Source organism: Colossoma macropomum, unplaced genomic scaffold (genome assembly GCF_904425465.1).
Source record: "Colossoma macropomum unplaced genomic scaffold, Colossoma_macropomum, whole genome shotgun sequence".
Classification (NCBI taxonomy): Eukaryota; Metazoa; Chordata; class Actinopteri; order Characiformes; family Serrasalmidae; genus Colossoma; species Colossoma macropomum.
Window position 1 is genome coordinate 12871454 of NW_023494793.1, and position 22379 is coordinate 12893832.

General features: G+C 40.8%; 1 protein-coding gene across 3 annotated transcripts in view; it reads right to left on the reverse strand.

The window, feature by feature from the left end:
* The window catches only part of fgfr1a (fibroblast growth factor receptor 1a), a 54007-nt gene that overhangs the window by 15389 nt on the left and 16239 nt on the right, over window positions 1-22379 (reverse strand). For 2 of the 3 annotated variants that reach the window (XM_036578537.1, XM_036578536.1), the window contains exons 3-8: window positions 13516-13770; window positions 13074-13178; window positions 10435-10607; window positions 5135-5258; window positions 2337-2527; window positions 41-191 (exon numbers count right to left, since the gene is read on the reverse strand). In XM_036578537.1, coding sequence (XP_036434430.1) covers window positions 41-191; window positions 2337-2527; window positions 5135-5258; window positions 10435-10607; window positions 13074-13178; window positions 13516-13770 — 999 coding nt within the window. The remainder of the gene's footprint in view (window positions 1-40; window positions 192-2336; window positions 2528-5134; window positions 5259-10434; window positions 10608-13073; window positions 13179-13515; window positions 13771-22379) is intronic. The other variant, XM_036578538.1, reaches the window with a different exon arrangement.

Consider the following 22379-nt stretch of genomic DNA (forward strand, 5'->3'; position numbering starts at 1 on the left):
CTGTTTTGTCCCATGTAGGCTCCTGTAGGCGGTGCTTTACCTGTGGAGGCGTGTTTAGTGACGGTGAGCCATGCTGATTGGTTGGCTTGGCCTATATAATTGGACACTTTACAAATATACTCCCCACTCTCCTCCTCCGTCACGTTGTACAGGGTCAGCACCTGCGTGTCCGAGCTGTTGACCCCAGAGTGCTGCGGAGGTCAAACAGAGGTCAGAGGTCAAGGTAAACGTCACCCAGACTCCAGTTGTCACTTCAGGTTACCACGGTGACCAGCGTGGGACAAGAAAGTGCAAAGTGGGTCGTTTCCGCTGCTAAAGTGGATTATGATTTGCCAAGAACGCGGCTCATATTTTCCCCCTCGAACGCTGCTCGTCCGGCTCGGTTTCCGGAGAGAACTGTTCACCGCAGACGGTGCAATTTGGCAGAAAGTATCAAACAAAGTTCTCTGTTGAAAAGAACCAAAACCAATTTGTGATGGAGGAAAACACACATCATTGTGATACTCATCTTCAGTACTTTGTTCCATGATGTAGTTTAGCTGTACCTACTTCATGACAAAATAGGCCTGGTCAGACAATTTTGACTTTAGTCCTGCTCAAGCAAATAAGGTGGTCCCTCTGGCCGACCGTTGTATGAAATATCAAAGTTTCAATCCTTTTTATGTAACATCATAAACTAATCATCACTCTACCACAATACCTTCAGCTCTGTATTTGACAGAAAAAGCCAATATCAATCAGATTTTCTGAACTTTCATGAAATAAAGGAGCAAACACTGTTAAAGTTTTTATGATGTCACAAAACCAACACTTTTACATATACAGTTTTGTGCAAAAGGTTGAACCAATTACAAGTTCAAATGATGTTTTCTTGATTATCTAAATAAGAAAAATAAGTTTCCTGAGTTTAAAATGTTTCTTTTGCACAGGCAACATTTAATGTTTCATTTTTCCCCCCAGTATGTTAAATTCAGCAAATAAACAGCAACTGTGCATTCAAATGTGCAGAAGGTCTTAAACAAAACACACAATTTGACCAGCTGTGTCCAAACTACTGCCTACAGCAGAGCAGCTTTACCCTTCATGCAGACGTTGAGTCACAGTGAAGTTCATTTTACACTCTACTTGTATAGATTTGGTAGAACAAAACTTGCAACATCATTTAACGAGTTAATCATGTTTGGTATCAGCTGACAAACTCTTCAAACTTTTTGAGCTTTACGATTTAGCTACTAAAAGTTGACAGACGTGACAGACTATAAGCGCTTTGTCTGTTTAGATTTTATATTGGCTGATTTCTCAATGTAAACCTCAAGCCACGTCATCTGCCATCGATTTCTGTGGTCTTTGTTGGTACATAAACCCAGAGAAACATCACAAGCAGTGCTTAAAAAAAAACATTAAAAAAAAAGGAAAAACGTATGATGGCCCTTTAGACAGGCTACTACTTCGGTGTTGTATTCAGCACTCTGTTAAAGGGGAATGCCACCAATTTCTCAACATTTCTATATAATTGTATCACTAAGATGTAAAGAAGTAAATTTCACATTCTAGCTTTCTGTGAAGGAGCTTTTAGAGGCATTAAATGCTACTGCTGTCTGGTTCGTAATTCTGACTCCATAAATTTCTCTAGAATGGCACATTTTACAATGAACCACTTGCAATAACTATGTTTACATCTTCATAATTAATATGTGCCAAAATTTTTAAAAATAGGTGGCATTCCCCTTTACGCTGTAACAATGTCCATACTGTTTTCAATCCAATAAACACTGGATGTTCATCGGGTTTTACATACTGATATATCTTTCTGGCATTAAGCACTCATTAAAGCTATCAATGGCAAAATTCTGGTATTGAGACAACGCCTCACAGACCTAATACATGCTGTTAGAAGTGTTTCTCCCCCAGAACACCTGGCAGTCCTTTTTAAACATTTACCATACCAGACGCTGTTCTGGCTGGTCACTTCTTTTCCCTAGACATTCCAAACCTGATTGTTAAAGGAACACTAACGTTTTTTTTTTAAACCTAATCTCTATCTGCCTCAACTGTGGCGTACGGTTGATTAGCTCAGACAATCATTTTGGTGTGTATTACTGTTCTTAAAACTTAAAAAATGTTTTGAAAAGCTGAAGCAGCTGCCCATCAGATTCTATTATACGTATTATGAGTGAAGTTTTCTGTTCTTTTCTAAGTATAGGGAAACATGTTTAAATGATTGTCTACGGTAATCAACCATTATGCTGAAAAACGCTGGAGCATTCCTTTAACTCCAGACTACTGAAAACGAACTTCAGTACAGGCAGATTTTTAAAAAATGTGCTGGTTTTCACCTTTAAGACTCGAACGTAGGGGAGTCCATCGGTTCCCACTTTGCTGCCGTTCACCTCGATGTGTTTGAGCCACTGTATGTGGGGCTGAGGGTCACTGAAGACTTTACACTCAAACTCCACATCACTGCCCACCACCACTGTCCGGTTAGCAGGCAAGCCGGCCTGCAGGATAGGCCTGTGGGGGGAGCGCTCTGGAACACACACACACACACACACACACACACACACACACACACACAGGGGTGGGGGGAAGGCAAAAACAGCGTTAGTTGTGAAAATAACAGCTTAAAAACAGCCAACAACAACAATTATGCATTACAGTGAGACTATCTTAAGATTAGATTACAGTCTGCTCGAATTCTGCCCCATTTTAATACTGCTCATCTAGGGCCACTGCGGTCATTCCACTACTTAACAGTCTGGGAGGAGGTAACTATATAAATAACACCTCCTTGGCACACAGAAAGTCTTCAATACTTCAGTCACATTCCACACTCCGCTTAAAGCCACACATTACACTGATCCCTTATCCCATGATAATCTCCCACACAGTCTATGGAGACTATCTTTGAACCTTCAGACTGTGACCGCGACTCCAAAGCGTGCCAATCTGATGGAAGCGACTGGAAACTGTAGTCCGCTGCTGCTGCAGGGTTAAAGAAAGTTCTGGAGTGCAGCTGCTCATGAAGCTTGTTTATTTCTTTAGTTTTTCTCTGGACATTTACAGCCACCACTTAATACTGTGCTAACTACATGCTTAAAGGGGTACTCCAACCAAATAGAAAAATTTAGCCATTTCCACATCTGTTGTAATCATACAGCTGTGAAATGATAGTGTAGAGTAACATTTTTCCAGTTTAAGGACTATGAAATCCCCTGCTGATGACATATCTTGATGGTGGAAGAAACTTTTGAAAAACTACAATCGTGATTTTTGAGGGTGGGCTAATTGAAATGTGTCTTTTTTTTTTGTATCGTAATAATGCAGAAGGAAGCCAGATAGCTAATGTTGCTGTTAGCAAGCCAAATATCAGTTTGGCATGCATACAATGCATGCTGGGTAGTGTAGCGAAAAAAATTAAGTGTGAGGGATGCAATAAGGCACTACAGAATGACATTAGTTGACAAATAACATACTAAAAAGCTAGTTGTTTTATGTTGTAATACCCCTTTAAATCAATCATAACAGTTGACGGCTTGTTAAGTAACCTCAAACAGACTCGCTTATGTTGTTTATGACACTGTATGACACATCGTTATCTACAAAAATGGAAAAAAAGTATGTTGCTTAGATGAAAAAAGTAGCAGCTACACGACACCTGAAAAAGCCTTTCTTGACAGCCTTCATAAACATTTACAAACACGTCTTGACTTATTGAAGTGAAATGAAATTTGAAATCGACAAAATCAGACTTTGACAACCGATGCATGATGTAATCAGCCTAAACGTTAAAGTAGGTTTACGTCAGAAAGGCTTATGTAGACGCCACAACTATGTAGAATTACTTATTGTGGTTTGAGGCAGGTGTAATGCTAATTGGTGGGGTATAATCTTCAATTACTTTTTAGCTACATTAGCTTCATAGCTGGCACAAAACTACACAAGCAAACTGATTTGATGTTTCACTGAACTATTCCTCTAAAAGGGTTTGGGTGTATTGTTATTTGGGTAAGTGATGTCATGGCCTGTTTTAAGCAGATTCGAGTCCAGAGGGGTGTGGCTTTGATTTATTGTCTACTTGCAATGTGCGTAAATCACAACTGTGCCAGCCTATCAGCACCCTGGTACTAATTTATTCCAACTGCTCTGACTTCACCCTGACAAAAACACACTCACGAGCCGAGCAAATAAACACGCTTCATCTTCCCAGTGTCCCATTCGATGGGCACCATCAATATTAGGCATGTGTCTGTCCTTGACACAGACACGCCATTTGCACACATTCTTTCTCACTCGCACACGCACAGTCTGAAGGGTCCACCATTACATCTGTTTACTCCAGCACAGCCGTGTTAGCCATTAACGCTATTGAACCAACACAGCATTACCTACATGGCAAACTCGCACTCGCATTTGATTAAACAGAGCTAATGTGGTGCACAGCTTCTCAGCCCCTTCTTTCGAGATCATCAACTACCTTGCTAATCAGCTGAAGCCTCAAAGGGCTGCAATCGATTCAGTGATTTAAAGCCCGGCAGGACGTAAGATTAAACAAGACACAGTTCACTATCAAAATGTTTCAGAACTTAAAAAAAAGCACTCAAAAAAAGAAAAACCTAATGACAAATTCAGTCACTGCCAATGTCCACCCACTAGTTAGGTCTCCACAGGCCTGTACACAGATATTCTGAGGGCAGGGCAACATTAACATGGATTAAGCTTAATATATAATTTACAGAACACTGCAACCGCTCTTATCACGAGAGACGGTAATCAGGTTGCAGAGGAAACCAAACAAACATTCACAAACATTCCCAAGGCAACCTAAAATATCAGCATTATGGCCTGAGCACAACGTGAACCCTATTCACCAGTGCAGAAGGCCATAAAAGGTATTGAAATTTGGTACTGAATGACAGAAGGTTTGATACTCTGTAGTATTAAAGTAAAGAGCATTGAATTTGGATACCCAGCCCTAGTCCACTACAACGAGTGCAGACCACAAAAACCTGGGGAACACAGGCTAAAGAAACAGCCTCTCTATGCAGGAAACCTTATGTGAATCATGACGCAAGCAGGTGAAATGAAGTGCAATGAATAAGTGGTGAAATAAAAAGTGGAAAATAGGTTAACTCACCAACAACGTCCAGCTGGTAGGTGTGGTTGATGCTGCCGTATTTATTCTCCACCAAGCAGGTGTAGTTGCCTTTGTCTGAGGGCACCACTGAATCCATTATGATCGACCACAATTGGTCTCGCACCTGCATGAACAGGGAGACGTTTATGTCGGCTTATTATTAGGAACTTTGCTCTGCAGAACAGCTCACGCGCTCATAACAATGACTGCGTGATATGGACGGAATACTAGCATTGCAATAATAATGGTACCTGTTACAGGTGAGATATGCACTGCAATTATAATAGTACTATGCTCTGCACAGAGGGCACAAGTAGCCATCCGCGTTATTGATACTGCAAAGGCCAACAGCAATGATTATCATCAAATGCAACCCTATAAACAGAATTTTCAATGCCATTGCAGTGCCTTATGGTTTCATAAGGTATTTCTAAAAATAACACTTTTGCAGCACCTTTGTAGAAATGGCAGATAACACACAACAGTATGTAACACCTTTTAGAAAGGCAGTGTTCATTAGGCCACATGACATCTACATAAGACTTTCATAACAAATGACAAACCTAGATAAACATTTAGAGAGGCTTATTCCAACAAGCGTCAGTTGTCAAACTCTGCTTGTGTCAATTTTAAATCGTCATTTCACTTCAGTAAGTGTTATGACAACTAACGCTTGTTCTAATAAGCCTTTATGAATGATTATGTAGGTGTGTGTCAGCTGTCAAGAAAGCCGTATGTAGAGTTACCAACTTGCTTATAAGGTTCATGACACTGACATACTGTTAACTATAAAAATGAAAGGCTTATGTGGGCAGTTTCTGTCAAAAAAAAAAAAGACATTAACAAATGCATCTCTAAAAATGCTTTCCCCTCCCAAAAGACCTCAACTTCAAAGGAGGGGATTTATCAGAAGAGATAAGACCTTAGAGCATTTAGGATGTACTTGTCAGAGAAGCCGTTTGAACATTGCTAGAAATCAGCTGCAGAGATATGCAAATGACAAAGCGTTCCCCGAGGAACGTGAACAAACCAAACGCTGCTAGAAACATCGGAAGCCTGTCCGTGTTCTTTGAATCTCCGAACCTCAAGCTCCAAAACAAATACGTTTAACAGGGGGAAGCTGGCAGTAGAGCTTCATCCAGCCAGTCAAACATCTCTGATAGAGCTGAAGAGAACAGCACATACCCAAACGCACACTGAGCTGTGGTCAAATTCCAGTTTTAAAGACACAGGAATGCATTCAAGCAAATCACAAGACAGCACACGTTACGTTAAATCAGTCGTCGTTAAATGTTTTTGTGTTTTATTGTTGTGTATCTATAATGAGAGTCTATTTTGCCCTTACTGGGCATTTTTCTATACTACGAACATGTAATTATTAAGTCTGTCGAAAATGTAAGTAACTGCAATTAATTGCATTTTTCTGGGGTTGTTCAGCTAAAGAGAAGCTTCAGCCTTCATAACTACAGACAGTCTGAAGTGTCAAACTACAAAATGTGTTAACAGCACTAAAATTATAACTAGAAAGGGAAATTGTCAACAAACTTCAAGTTGGCTTGATAATGTCATTGCTAGGGAATCTCAGGTTGTTGCTAAGGTGTTGCTAGGCCGTTGTTATGCTCTCCCAGGTGGCTGCTAATGTGCTAGGCCGTTGTTAGTTATCTCAGGTGTTTGCTAAGGTGTTTGTCAAGCCAACTTAATAAAATATCTCCTCTTCTTCTCACAAGCACAAACGTGGTATGAACTGAACGTTTAGAATCTGCACTCTCAGCAGGATTTCTCCATTTTTAAATCCACAACGTGCTTTTAAAATCACCGTCAATTACTGCGACTTCTAAGGGATAAAAGTCCTGGTGAACCTCAAACCTGCAGACTGAAAGGCAGACATTTAATGCCTTCTCGTTATTGTTCTTATTAAGCAGAAAGATAAAGGGGCTTTGGTGGGTAATGTTCGAATGGAGGCTGCAGCTGCAGGGACCCAGATGTGCTCTGTTACACAGATACGCACACACGGTCTACCTAACTTCCTCCTAACATATGCTTAATGTAAATGAACAATGGAGCTGGACTCTTGTTAAAAAGGGAAGAAAAGAAAAAAAAGAGGAAAAAGAAGGGGGGAAAAAAAGGAAGAAAAGAGGGATGGGGGGGTGGTTGCTGGCTCTCATTCATAAAAGCTGGACGCCCCTTAAAAGGCGCCCCCGCACCCGAACGGCTTCAAAAAGCCACACACACACACACATGTGGTTGGAGTTGTGCGTGGCATGTATGCTCGTGTGACTGTGAGGGGGAATGAGAGAGAGACAGAAAGAGAGAGAGAGATGGAAGTTTATGCACATTTATCAGAGTATACATCTAATTGTGGGTAAATATGCATGTAAGCGCCTCTTTGAGTGTGTTAGTGTATGTACATGTGTATGTGAGGGAGTGTGTGTGCGCGTATGATGGCTGAAACACGCTCCAGATGGTAAAGAGAGTATGAGAGAGAGAGAGAGACACAGAGAGAGAGAGCGAGAGAGTGAGAGAGCGAGAGAGGAGGAAGAGGCCTAATGCCTCCCAGCTGGGGAACACCTCGATGAGAAAAACACGCGGCACGGCAGGTCCACAAGCACAGAAACACACAGCAGTTACAGCACAGAACACCTCCTAAAACGTTTATACAGATCTACACGCACTTAGGGTTTATCAGCAAAATGAGGTAATAATTTGATGTACTGAATGATTATTACAAACAATACTGGGCTGCCACAAGGAGTGGATTGGAAAGGGTTAAGGAAGTATATTAACACACATAAAAGAACTATTTATATTGTATTACAGCTGTTTCTGAGCAAATACTTACAATTAAACTGCTTTTTTGTTTTGGCTTATTTCCATAGGTGCCTAAAACTTTCGCACAGTACTGTATAAACAACTAGTATCACTGATGGGACAAAAGAAGAAAACGTTCTTCCTGGAAATCAATGAAAAATGATTTATTCCAAGTAATTTTGGTCCATTTGTCATGAAATTTTAACGCAATGGGAAAAAAAACAGAAAAAAAAAAACAAATACAAGATTTTGTCCTGAGTGTCATAGTAATTGGTGTTACTATGATAGGTGATTATGATTTTTAAATGTATTATATATATATATATATATAAAATATATAATCACCTATCATAGTAACACCAATTTCAAGCTGGGCTACAGAGCTCTGTTCTGTTCCTTGTTAGAAGAACGCTTTCTCTTCCCTCACTGACACTACCCAGTGGAAAACGTGACTAACGTCTGGCAATTTTATGTGACTCACAACTTTAATAACATTGAATAACTTATGTGGGCTGTTGTTTCTTTAATACTGCCTTTTTAATATTAACCATGAAGCAATGTCAGTTTCAGAGCTATAATGGCTGAAGTTCCAGCACATTCATACCAGAGAAAAAGTAAGTTCTTTCAACTGAACAGAATCTTGAATGCAATATTACACATGGGATAACAGGATAGATGTAACATTACATTGCACATTGTTTCAGGCTGATATCACACTGAGGACAGTGGTGAGTAATAGATCACTAATGTAACGGTGCTCAGAGAGGGCAGTCAGGGTGAGTAAACCAGACACTTGACTTCAGCACTTGCTCAGTCTTAACTTTTTTACAGTAACGTAGAATGGAGTACAGTAACGGAGAATCACTCCATACTGGGCCCATTCACTAAGGCATATCACTACTTATGACATACCAAGCAGCCAACAGATTAGAGCACCTCAAAGAAGATATATATTCTGATCATATGCTTTTTTTATTATTAATTATAAGTATTTGCACAATATTGTTATTATAAATAACCTTTTTTTTTAGGTTGAACTGACTTTTAAATAGTGTAATACAATTTGTTTCCTCCACTGAAAAACAACTTTACGTGATTGACACCACAAACGTCATAAAGGGGGGAAAAGTGACCGGACATGCACTGGAGGGCTCCACCTCCATCAGAAGGCTGTCCCTGATGGGTCAGAAGGTCGAGTCTGAAACTAAGCCTGTCCAGCAGCAGGTTAAACATTTTGCTATGGTGATGTAGCTTGGTAAAAAGTGATCAGGGCCACAATCGGGAGACAGAAAATCCAGAAGTAGATCAAACTGAGCTAAGTTAGCTGCCTAAGCAAGAAACCCTGGGGTTTTTTCAGAAAGCAGCATCTCTCAGTAAGCTTGTTTTTCTGGCCTACGTTTTTCAGCCTAACTGACAAATCCTGCTATCCCCTTGTTTTGAGAAACCCTGGCTATTCATACTAGTAGCCTACAGTAAACAAACACACAAAATCAAAATCATACATGGATATTTTGTGAATGCTAACTTAATATTTAACTTGTATCCAACTACAGAACTACTAAATTCAACTTCACCAACCCTAAACCTAAACTCCAACCTTAACCTCAAATCCAAAATCTAACCTTAACCCTTAAGCAACTGAGTTCCACTTGGTTCATTAACACTGAGTCTTTGCAGATTTACTACAGGGGATCATCAATATGGTGTAAAAAAGTGAATCAGTAAAGAAAATATAATCCCACATGGGTTCAGTTTGTCGTGAAGACTTAAGGCAGCTGTGTAAAAGGAGGACAGCCAAACCCTCTGTAGCCTGACTGCGGCAGAAACCCAAAGCTTCCAGGTCAGGCTATTTGCGCTCAGACACACCACAGCGGCCTGCCCTGAGGGCATGGATATTCAAGAACCATTGTGTTAGTGGGAACAGGTGTTAACTTTCAACCTCTGCACCAGCCCAGGTGTGGAACTAGACCACAGCAGACGCAGCGCGCTGGAGCGGCACACATTCATTCATACACTTTTAAAGGAATACTTCACACAGTGGAGAATCAACAAAGCAGAAGTTGACGTGTAAATATGTACTGACAGTTCAGGATCTAAGGAGGGTGATTCAATTGATACATTGAGTTTGCAAAATTAGAATGGATTATAATGTTCAATATTAATAATCTCATCAATAATTTGTCATCGTTTGTCAGCCAAAAGAGAATTCCTGGGTTCTTTTCAAACCTAAATAGTGCATTATTGTTATTGTCTATATGCCACTACTATGTATAAAACCAATTCTGAATTGCACCAAATTAATTCAACTTTATTGTGCTGATAAAAATTTAGCATTAAAGTTTCAATTAAAATGATCTCATATGCACAAAGCTAACTGTCAGTGGTTTCATAGCTCATCAGGAATGTTCAGATGAAGTATCAAACAGTCTTTAATCAAACTTTCCCCCCGCAGTGCAGTTCAGACAGAGTGTACTAGTGTACTCTGTTCTCACCTTGAAACCTCCTATCCGCTGGTCTCTCTTAAACTCTTTGCCATTTTTAAGCCACTTAAGCGTGGGAGTCGGGTTACCAATGGCTGGGCAGCGGAATTTGACGGTTCTGCTGGCGGGAACAGCGTGGAGCTTCTTCTCCATCTTATCACGCTGAGCCCACTCTGGCGCCATTGCTGAGGAACGGGGAGGGGCAGAGAGGAACAAGGGATAAGGAAGTGAAATGGAGCAAAACAGAGCAAGAATGCGAGAGATTACATTCAGGCAGGCAGGTAGCTTCACATTTACAGGCACACAGAGGTTTGAGGTAGGGCTGAATGATATGGGGGGTGGGGCGGGGGGGGGTTACATTGTGATATTTCAGGTTCTGGTGATAAATGCTGTGATGATGAATTAAGGCAGCAGTACCATATTCTGGCTCCATTAACACTCACAGAGGCTGCACCAAATATACAAAACACTATACTGTGTTTACACAGCCAGATGCTGAAGTTGTGATGTGTGTTACAATACAATATAATAAATCACTGGTGAATGCCTGATTCATCCATTAAAGACTTGCCTGTTGGGAATTTCCACATAAATAAAACTGAGTTTTCCATTATACATCAGTTATTGTTCTTTTTAAAGGCTGAACCAAAACAAACAGATATACAGCACCTGTAAAACTATATGGGAATATAATGAAATATATCTATAAACATATATTTATAATTATAGGAGTATTTTTAGGGATGCCGATAATATCAGAATTATACTGGTATCCGCACAAAAAAAACATAATTATAAATAATTTACTGCATTTGTGACTCTATAAAAATACATGTTGTATTTCTCCTTAATGTTAACCCAACTACATTTAGCCCCAGTCTCTACGTTTTAAAACGTTCAACATCACTATCTGAACATGTGTACATTAGAAACACTTGATACTGGCTTTAGCCCAATTTCTATATTGGTGCATCCCTAGTCATTTTCGGCCTTTTGCAACCTCAGTACCGCAAAGGTCCATATCGCAATTATGATCAACAATCCAGAGAAAGTTACAAGTTAAAACAAACATAGAAAAGCTGACCTGCAGCTGCACACAGTGCTACTGTTGCTAGTTGTCACATTTAAATGTTTCAGATCAACTTATTTTAACATAAGATATAAACAACAAAAACACAAAATGCAGCTTTTAAAGGATCATTCCATTTACTGAAGATAAAGATTTACACAAAACCTATATCACCCATGTGAAAAAGTAACTGCTCCCCTAAACCTAATAATATCAGGTCAGGACTTTGACTCGGCACTCCGAAACCTTCATTTTGTTTCTTTTGAGCCATTCAGAGGTGGGCTTGCTTGTGTGCTTCAGGTCATTGTCCTGCTGCATAACCAACTGCGCTTGAGCTTTAGGTCCTGAACTGACGGGCAGATATTTTCCTTCAGGATTTTCTGATAGAGAGCAGAATTCATGGTTTCATCAATTATGATAAGTTGTCCAGGTCCTGCAAAATATTATCCCAAAGGTCCTACAAAATATTATCCCAAAAGTCTTGGGGGTCATCTAGATGTTTTTTGGCAAATGCGAAACGAGCCTATGGGTTCTTTTTGGGCAGCAATGGTCTGCGCCTTACAACTCTCCCAGTGTCTTTCTTATTGTGGGAATCATGTACACTGACCTTAACTGTGGCAAGTGAGGCCTGCAGTTCTTTAGACATTCATCTGGGTTCTTTTGTGACCTTCTAGATGAGTTGTTGATGCACTCTTGCTGAAATTTTGGTAGCCAGCCACTCCTGGAAAGGTTTACCACTGCTCCAAGTTTTCTCCATTTGTGGATAATGGCTCTCACTTCGGTTCGCTGGAGTCCCAGAGCCTTAGCAGTGGCTTTGTAACCCTTTCCAGACTGGTAGATTTCAAGAACGTGGCATCATGTGCTGCTTTTTGAGACCTTCTAGTCTGCTTCACATTGCCAAACCATTTAAGTTCCATTTAAGTGATGTTTAGATTCAACAGGTCTGGCACTATAATCATGGGTGTGGATAGTGAAACTGAACCCGATAGTCAACTGAATGTGGTTAACTGGTTGATTTTAGTAGCTAATGGGGACAATTACTTTTTCACATAGGGCTGAACAGCATTTTACCTTCAACAACTGAAATCATAATTTAAAACAGCATTTTGTACTTGGGTTACCTTTGTGTAACATACGTAGTTTGATGATCTAAAACATTCAAGTGTGACAAATATGCAAAAGCTAAAGAAATAAGTCAGGGGCAAATACTTTTTCACAGCACTGCACACATCTCTGAGCTCTGGATGTGTGGAGCGAATGGCCCTTCTAGACACCAAGACTAATTCAGCAAACGGAATGAAAAGCTATCATCTCTTCGCTCCAGGCTAAGTACATTCCTCAAGACTACTGTGAGCCACTACGGTGAAATGTTCAGCCTGCTTTCGGAACCAGGACCAGTCCTCCAGACTTTAGGAATTTCGCCTTAATTTTCTTGATTGAAAAACTACTTCATGCCAAGTATATTGCCAATGGTGTAAGGTGCCATTAAACACACATCCCAGGCTCGGTAAATCAGGCTTAGAGCTCACTGAGATTGCAGTACAGATATTTATGGGACTGCAGAGAAGGCCAGCAGACTCACGCAGTAGCTCTTGGCTGTTGGAGAGTAGCTTCTGGCTGCTGGACTGTTTAGTCTCCTCTGAAGAAGATTCGTCGTCATCTTCATCTTCAGAAGAAGCAAGGGCATCTGACGGAGATGAAAAAGTGCATAAGTAAAGAACTCGAGGTATGCAGGTCATTTCCTACAGAAAAGCTAGCATATCACCGCTGTCATATAGAAACATTTCAGTTTTATTGTCTTTTAATGTTTGAAAATGGCAGCTGGACATTTCATTACAAATGGACAAACGGAAAAAGCAGAGAATGAATTTACATTAAAGTTCGCAACATTTTGTTCCTTCTGCTACAGAACTGCCACAGGGGTTTATTATGACAGCGATGATATGGAGATACCTAAGCAACTGATTCAATCAACTGCGCTACATTTTTGCACATTCTCCACTTCTAACAACTCTGCTCCTCACCTGTGACATTGACGTTAAAATACTGTGTGTGGTTTCCTGCAGGTCCGCGGGCGAGGCAGGCGTAGACGCCCGAATCAGCTGGCTCCAGGCCCTCGATCTCCAGCGCATTGTTACGTAGACGAGTATGTTCGCCACTGATGAGGAGAACCTGGTCTTTGGTCCAGCTCACCTCCTGAGGCTCATCCTTGGTTCCACAGGTCAGCTCTAGCTTATCTCCAACATATAGGGTATATACTGTGTTCCCCACCAAGGCAACTGTAAACAACAAGCACACTCAGCATTAGAAATGGTCTCAAAGAAAACTGCAAACAGAATCAATGCATTATGTAATAAGATGCACAGGCATGTATCGGAATTCTGTTTAACGTATAGAATAAGCATATAATATTTAGCATTTGCTATGTGTAGTTCAGTGTTCTGACGATATGCAAGATATACTCAGAAAAGTGCAATACACCATTATTTTTCAAGATAACAATAACATAACTTCATATTGCCCATCCCTAAATGCCAGTCAGCTTTGATTGTGGAGCAAGGTACATCATGAAGAAAATGGTCAAGGCAATAGCCCATAGATCCTGTGGCATATTGACTTCACAAGGTAACACATGACAATCTCATCAAGAACCACATGTGTGTCATGGTGCAGCCAAATTAAGGTTCATAGGTCACTGACTTCAATGTTCTAGTCATCTTACATGACTTTTATTCTGGTGGAAATCAAGTAAAACATCGGTTTTCTTCAACGCCACCCCAAAACATCGGCCGTCCAATCTCCTTTATCGAATCCCGAACTCCTGTTTGTGTTTCCTGGCTCCAGAAATTCGGGCTTGTAAAGACTTTACTCGAAGCTCAGATCCAGCAAAATCGAATCTCGGCTTGAATTAGTCAAGGGCCAATTGTCAGGCCGATCCTAAGAGGGAGCCCAAATTCAATTGTGGGCTGAAAGTGAAGGGGAGGAGGAGTGTGGTGGCCACCTGAGCCCCCTGTTGCTCCTGACGGCAGTTAGGGGGAGGGGACTACGGCTTTCTTCTTTTCCTAAGAGCGTGCGGTGGTGGTCAACACAACAACATTGACGCGCTGGCCATCAGCATGCTCTCCCTCCTTTATCCAACTGTGTCCAAATGACTAGATGACCAGCAAGTCAATCCACCTACTTAAGAGCAAATGGTTCTTGTTGGGACAGAAACAGCAGGGGGTCTCTGTCCTGACCTTCTTATGAAAGGCTCTCTTGTGAAATGGGACATCCTTATGTCACATGCTAATTGTTGCTGCTTGAATGACAATAGTCCGAGGTGAGAATTTAGAAAAGCACAAATGCCAACTGCTTCATATTCAAATGTTAATTGAATACGATTTAATTCAATTGTGGCGCCGCCAATTTGGTTGATGGGATTTGAATGTTAAAGATGTACGAAAAGGACAGGGCACTGTAGCCTGATCTTCAAAAATATCAGGATCTATACAGAAGACTTCAAAATGTCAGACTTTCAGGCAAAACTGGCTGAATTTGAAGTCTACATGGACAGCAAAAACTCAGTACAAGCTATACGAACAATATAAGATTACAAAAAAACAATAAGAAAAAATACCAGTAATATTTTCAAGTTAAAACCAACGACTGCACCCATAAATCCTGGATGTCCCATTGGCCAGTGACAACACAGCAGTGCCACCCTTTGTCACTGCGACTAACTCTACAAACAAAGCCTTGCAAACAATGGAAAGCTGGGGGAGAGAGAGAGAGAGAGAGAGAGAGAGAGAAGGACAGACAGAGTGAGAGGGGAAAAAAAAAAAAAGAGAAAATATTCAAGAGGCCTGTAGCGGCAGGTTCCAGGGCAGGGTAACCATGGTGACCCCAGTAGGGCCTAGTTAAGGTATTTCCTGCGTCGCATGTGTCTAACAGGCTACTAATCCTGACAGGAACAGAGGGGTTATATGGGGGAGCTCAACTTTCCCCTCCAAAACTCCATAAACAGAGCGACAGAGAGGCGGACGGAGAGACAGAACACTGATTGCAGACAGAAATTAAAGCAGAATAACTGTGTTTATGTTGTCTTGTTAGCAGCAGGTATGCCCGCGTTATTGCTTTCTCTTCTGTACTTCTTCCCTTTGGTTTACTCCTCTCTCTCCCTCTCCCTCGTTGATAAGCCTCTGTCAACATTTCTGTTATTACTCCAGGTCGCAAGCAGGCCATAAAGAGTCCCGTAAAAGCAGCATAAATGAGCGCGTCACTTTGAAGTGCTGCACAATCCAGGCACTGCGGCTTAGCCCTCTTTTCCCGCTCCCCCAAACTTTACATATACACATTCTGTTTTCAAATTTTACTGTTTTTACACCTACTTTTCCCCCCAATTAATCAACCCATCAACACTGCTCACCTTTATGTAATAAACAGTTAAATAATGTTTTGCACTTATTTCCTTGTAAATTAAAGTAGCAGTAAGTGTAGCCAGTCAGACCTACACAGCAAAAATAAATAAACCAAATGACTTAAAAGATCTGTGAACACTCAAAAAACAAAACAAATAAAGATATTCTATATGACTGCAATGGGACAAGCAATATCTTCCTTGATGATGCAACCAATCAACAGAAGCCACATTGCCCCCTATGCTTCCTGCAGCGTATAGCAGTCCGTCAGAATGACCATCCTCTAGATATGAAGACTACTGAGTATGAAAGACTTTTCATAACCAATGTCAAATTCTTTGACTAACTGTTGCAGCTCTACTACTGATGACCACAAATACCTCATACTATGTCTGACCGGCTTCACTACTGCACTGTGGTCAACGGCCAACTGCTCCAGAAACGCCTCATGTCATTATGAGTGAATCACAAAAAAAACAAAAAATAAGAAGAAGAATAGAAATGACAATAATCGGGCCCACAACACCACATTCATGAGAGAGCGTGACAGAGAAAGCTCAATATCCTCGTCATTATGCCAGTGTTGGCCAGGCCAGCTATTTTATGGACCCATTAAGGAAACTAACAATTCTCAGTGATCAACCGAACATGAGGAAATTATTTACAAATGAAATGAATGCTGATTTATGGCAGTTAATCAATATGCTTCCTTCCTGGACATGTACCCGGTCATAACGCAGGCCGAGGAACAAAAACACAGCATAATGACACAAGCTGGAGATAAATATTGCGCAAGCTGTAGAGGACAGATGTTGGCCCATGGTGCCAAACTGACCGGACTGATTAAACCAGAGAAAAAATATTTACGACCGATAATGAAAAACTAGTTGCTGGGCACAATTTACAGAGAAGTCTTGTTCACCAAAATCATAGAGTTAATGTCAAACACAAACTAGCGTGATTTGAAAATACTCACACTGCTAAAAACAATGACAGCTTGCAAAATATTAAAAACACACTGGCTAATCAAAAACGTAGCTGAAGATTGTCCCACACTGCTCTGACCAAAACCATGTACTTCTGATGAACTGCATCAATAGCCTGATTCTGAACACCCCAAAGAAACACGCATCTGGAACTGTTATTGTCCAGATGTTCAGGATGGATTCAGCCGATACAGAGGGGTTTGATACTGGTATCGGTATCAAACAAAACAAAAAAAAACAAACAAAAAAGTGGTATCGTGCCATACCTACTATGCCGTGCAGCCTTAACACCAAAACAAATTAGCGCTTGGTAATATTTTCCAGCGATGGAAACCTGTTTCGTGAAACTGAAATGATCTGAAAGCTGTTGAGCACGAAACCCTACTGAGCTTCAGTCTCCTCAAGGAATCCACAGCCTAGCTGATCCTTCTGATTCTGTGATGGGATTAAGTCGGATCAAAGTCCGTATTCTCAGAAAAAAAAGCAGCTGGGCTGGAAGGGCCGGGGCCCTCGTGCCCACTTCCAGCTCTCTGGAACAACTGATGGACGTCCTTGAAAATCACATTAATGATACTGAATCATGAAAGGAAGTTTTTATTTTTTTTGTGTGCGAAGGCTAAAATGAATAGCAAAGAGGCTCAGCCAGCTTGATCTGAGATGAGGAGCGAGAGAGCGGGTGTCAGAATAGGAAGCAATACAAACAATGAATGACCAATAGGATTTCCTTTAGGAAGCAGCACTGGTGGTGGTTCAGTGCAGAGGGGAGCGCTAGACAAAGACAGAGGGAGGCAGCAGGAATTCAATTATATAATAATTCATCTTAGCGTTAGTGGGGTACTTAATTGGGTATTGATGTTAGGTGTGCGTCATTTGGAATATACTGGACTTAACTGTGTAATTTCATATATGTTTTGACTGAGCACGACACAGACTGGAGCAGCCGACAGGCCTCACGTTCAGCAAAACAAACATGCCTAAGCAAAGCTACACAAGGAAATATTTCAAACATAAAAGACGTCATTCGTACAGTTCATGTTGTGCAGTACAACCACCACTTTTCAAATATGAGGCATTCGGGAAGTTAATTGTATTATAACTTTGTTATTATGGAATCATCTATAGCTCTGTTCATCAATCTGTACACATTTCTGTTTTACAGCCTCCTACTAATTATATTAAAGCTGTGAAATTGCACAGGATGAGCAAACTCAAATACATTCATACATTTATATGAAACTAAACATTACAATTTCTGAAAACATGAACTCCAAACTTTTAAACAGCAGTGCTCTGAGGGGAGCACAGTAAAGGGGTGGGGAGGTTATCTGAACTTATGGATATCCAAACTGCACTGGGTAATTAATCAGATGTTTGAATTAGACACTGTATAAGCGAATGTTAAACCTTTCATGTTTTTCATATTTAGACGTGAAGCAACTCATCGACTAAAATCCATGACTAAAGTAAAAGTCTGTGTTTGTTTATAACAATATAAAATTGCTTTCTTGCTGGAATTTGTTCAAATGGAAACTTTATATGAGACAAGATATACTTGGGTGGCTGTCAAAATACTTTCCATCCTAATGTTTTTTGCAAAAAAAGCTTCAAAAAGTCTGTGGATGTAAGCTGTGGAAACGGAAACTGTTGGTAATAATTTATGACAGACAACAAAACCTTTTATCTATTTGACTTGGTTTTCAATACCTGGATCGTTAAAACACAACTTACTCAAAGACAAATCTGCACAAAACAAGTACAAATATGGTGGGAAACTGAGAAAACCTGTAAAATACAATGGTAAATAAACAAAAATACTAAACGTTTTGGGGAAACAGGGTACATAAGTTGTGAATTTAAAGAAGGAAAAATGTCAAACGACTTTTTTAATCAAAAAACAAATCTTCTGCAACAACAGTCTTTTTGCACAAAATTAACTTAATACATAAAGTATTGTTAATCGCTAAAAGTGACTTTGATGGAAATACGCTGTTGGACAACAAAAAATCAGATTTTTTGTATGCATTTTCATTTAATCGCTGCAACTACTGCTCTTACTAAGCTAATGTTAGAAAAAGCAGATGTGAGAACAGCAAAAATGGCTGAATTGCAAAAACAGAAACTTGTGAAAACCAATCCAGACAAATTTTTGAACCTCTCACCCAGTGAATTAGCTTGACTGGCCTACCTACCAGCTGCCTTGATTAGAGAAGACTTCTCCTCTATGTGAGGTGCTAAAGCAAATGGTGAGAACCCCCCCCCCACACACACACACACTGCGCTCAGGCTCGACCATCATCAAGCCTGAGATGCTAATAGCATTTGTTCACAATGACTGCAGTTCTACAAACAATCACAACTCACACACATACTCACACACTCCGCAGGGGGTTGTGTTGGGGGGGGTTGAGCTTAGGCTGCCCTGCTGAATCACAGCTTTTGTTCCCTCAGTCCCCACCCGTCCACATCTCCACACAGGGAGAGCAAGCGTGTATTAGAGAGAGATAAAGGGAAGGAGCATTCAAAATAAAGGAGGGGGAGAGAAATGGAGTAAAGCGAAGGAATAGAATGGGATCACTGTGAAAATACATCTAAATCTCAAATGAACACGATTTCTAACTTTGCATTCAGTACAGTTAACGTTCCACATCACACGGCTGGTCCAAGCTGGCTGCTGCTTCTTTATACACGCACGCCAAACTGGACTCCTGTATATTAGTGGATCATTAACAAATCCCTATTAAAGTTTTTCTTTTTCTGTTTGTCTAGTTATGCATGGCTAATGCTGGCAGTAACTGTGAGGGAGTCACCTGTACAACAGTGACAAGTTTCTGGTACAGAAAACAGAGGTGCACCGATATGTGACTCACCGATACCACATCTGCTTGCAATGTAAAGCAAATGTCAACATCTGCGCAAAACTGATCATTTTTCAAGCAAATATCTGCCAATACCAATACGGCTCAGACATCACTGTGAAACCCTAATAAACTCTTTACAGAACATGTATTGATTCTTTTGTCAGCAGTCAAGAGTCCAAAACACCTCTTAGCTTGTGTCCAGACATGACTAACAATACATATAACCACAGCCTACACTCAAAGGTAAACTGTCTTGAGTAATCTGACACCTTCGTTTCTGATGCGCTGTCTATTCCTGAAGCTTGACTGCACTGCCCAGCTTCTCCTTTTCATTTGGAACAATTTATGCCCACCTTTTCTCTTTAAAAAGAAACCCTGGACTTTCTGTAGGCCAGTACTAGTGCTTAGGTGTGGGCAGTAGGGTAAAAATATAACATCATGGTACCTGAAGACATTACAGGACAGGCACCATGATAGTTTTTCTGAGGTTTGATAAGTTAAACCAGACAAAATAGCCCCAGTAGTATTACATTTTAAGAAAATACAATTACTGTGCTGCAGTAAATCCAATTAAACTGGACTAATTATGCTGTTGTTGTAATGAAACATGCAGTTGGTCAGTGCTATACTGATCACACCCATAATAAGGTCATAAAAGCATATTGTGATGCAATTTATTACAATAACGATAAATATCATCAACTGCCCACTTAACCTTGTGCTTTTCTTTCAGTGGGTATGATCTATCGGAACAAAGGCCAAGCGAAGACCATATTAGAGCAGGACGAACTGGAAAGCACATGCGATACTGTGGCAAAGGATAAGACGCCAACTACATTAGTTGCCTTATGCAGTTAAGATGAGGCTATTTGCTTAGAAAAGTGTGAAAAAAAAACAATAATACAGAAAAAAAATGATCAAATATAAAAACAGGTACAAGGCCTATGTGTCTGAAGAAGATGGGGCTTAAACTTTCCACCAATGGTTAACAAGCTACAAGCTAAGTTACTACAACTTTTTTCTTCACTAAAGTAGCCGGCCGGACTGCAGGACTGCAATTCTTGTGGAATTCAATGCATTACACCGCCATCCACAAGACTTACATTCCAGGAAAACTCAAAAGAATGCCTGCTGACCAGGTACGTCAATGTGGTGGACAGACAAAGAAGCAATAGCTTCAGTTCTCCCTTAAAGAACTAATGGCCCTAGTCCAGGAGTCCTTCCATGGGCAACTATCTGTTGTCTCCCAGGCATTTTAGCCAAATTAGGTGGTGAAGATAGCAGATGAAAGTCCTTTTAGGTAGGAATCTGCAGGTCAGCCCTCATTTCTAAGGGAAAATTGAACGTGAATTTAAAAAGGCACCATGTTGACATTAACCACCTAAACAACTCAACTGGCTGTCAGTCACGTTTCATTTCTCTTCTCAAAACAAAATGGATATGTTTTTCTTGATCTGAAATCTCTGCTACAGCTGAACATGGGGGTGCCGTAAACATCTCAGCCAGGTTCAGACCTGCCATAAGGCCGGCTATGACTAACGCTCCTGTTCCGAGCCCCCAGTCTCGGAAGAGGAAGTTCACAGTTAAAGAAGCCATAGGGAATTGATCTTCAGCATGGTCCGTCCCCTGTTAAGGCCAAACACATGCATGGGCCCCCCATGCCCTTAAAAAAAATGACAGGTCCCACCATAGAAAGTAGCCCCAAACCTTTCATAAACAACCTTGTGTGGAACGGGCCCAGATACCAGCATGGAACGTCTACTAGAACTTCAAAACATTGCATAGGACTTTCAGTTAAGCACAAATGGTGGGTTTCTTTGACATGCTTTAAACTTTGGTTTGGAATACATTGCAATGCCAACGGTCACCACTAAAAATCCTGTTTAGTCTACATTTAGGCTCATTCTATGTCTTCAAAACACGGATAACGAACTAAGAATTCAACTCGGCATTTGCAAAAAAAAAAAGAAAGCGGAAAAAACTGAACTTCTGGTTTGACTTGATGAAACTGAACGGCCCTGTAAATTCAGGGCAGGAAATGAACTGAGTCCTACACAGAACTGAGGGATATTTCTAAATAAACATCTCATCTACATATGGAGCTGGTTATGAAAATGAATGGATTGTCCGCCTCCCTTTCATTCTCTTTCTCTTAAAAGAAAAAGAAACAAAGCAAAAAACCACCAAGAAACGAAACAAACGTAGGCTGCTACAATTACGTCTCCTGATTGCGTTAGGATGCCGTTTGAACCAACACTTGTTGAGGTCCTGGTGTTTGGTTTCGTTTGTTTTTTCCTGGAGATGGAGGAGGAGGAGGAAGACAAACCGCACAAATGCCGGCGCGTTGGGTCCACTCATCGACAGCTGAAACTATCATTCACTCCGCAGGAAGCAAGGGGAACGGAGAGGGGGAGCGGGAAAAAGAGCGTTGTTTACTGTGACAGGAGGAAAAAGGGAGGACAGAGAGGAGGAGAAAAGGGCAGAGGGCCTCTAAAACGCCTGACCATTTGGTGATGGAGTGGTCGAGAGGGTGAAAAGATAATCCATCATGCTCAAACTCTTCCTCTATCTCTTGTCTCCTTCCTCCTCCATTCATCTTTCAGGGGGATCCCTGAAGGCCCAGTTCAATCAGTTACTCGACCGCTCC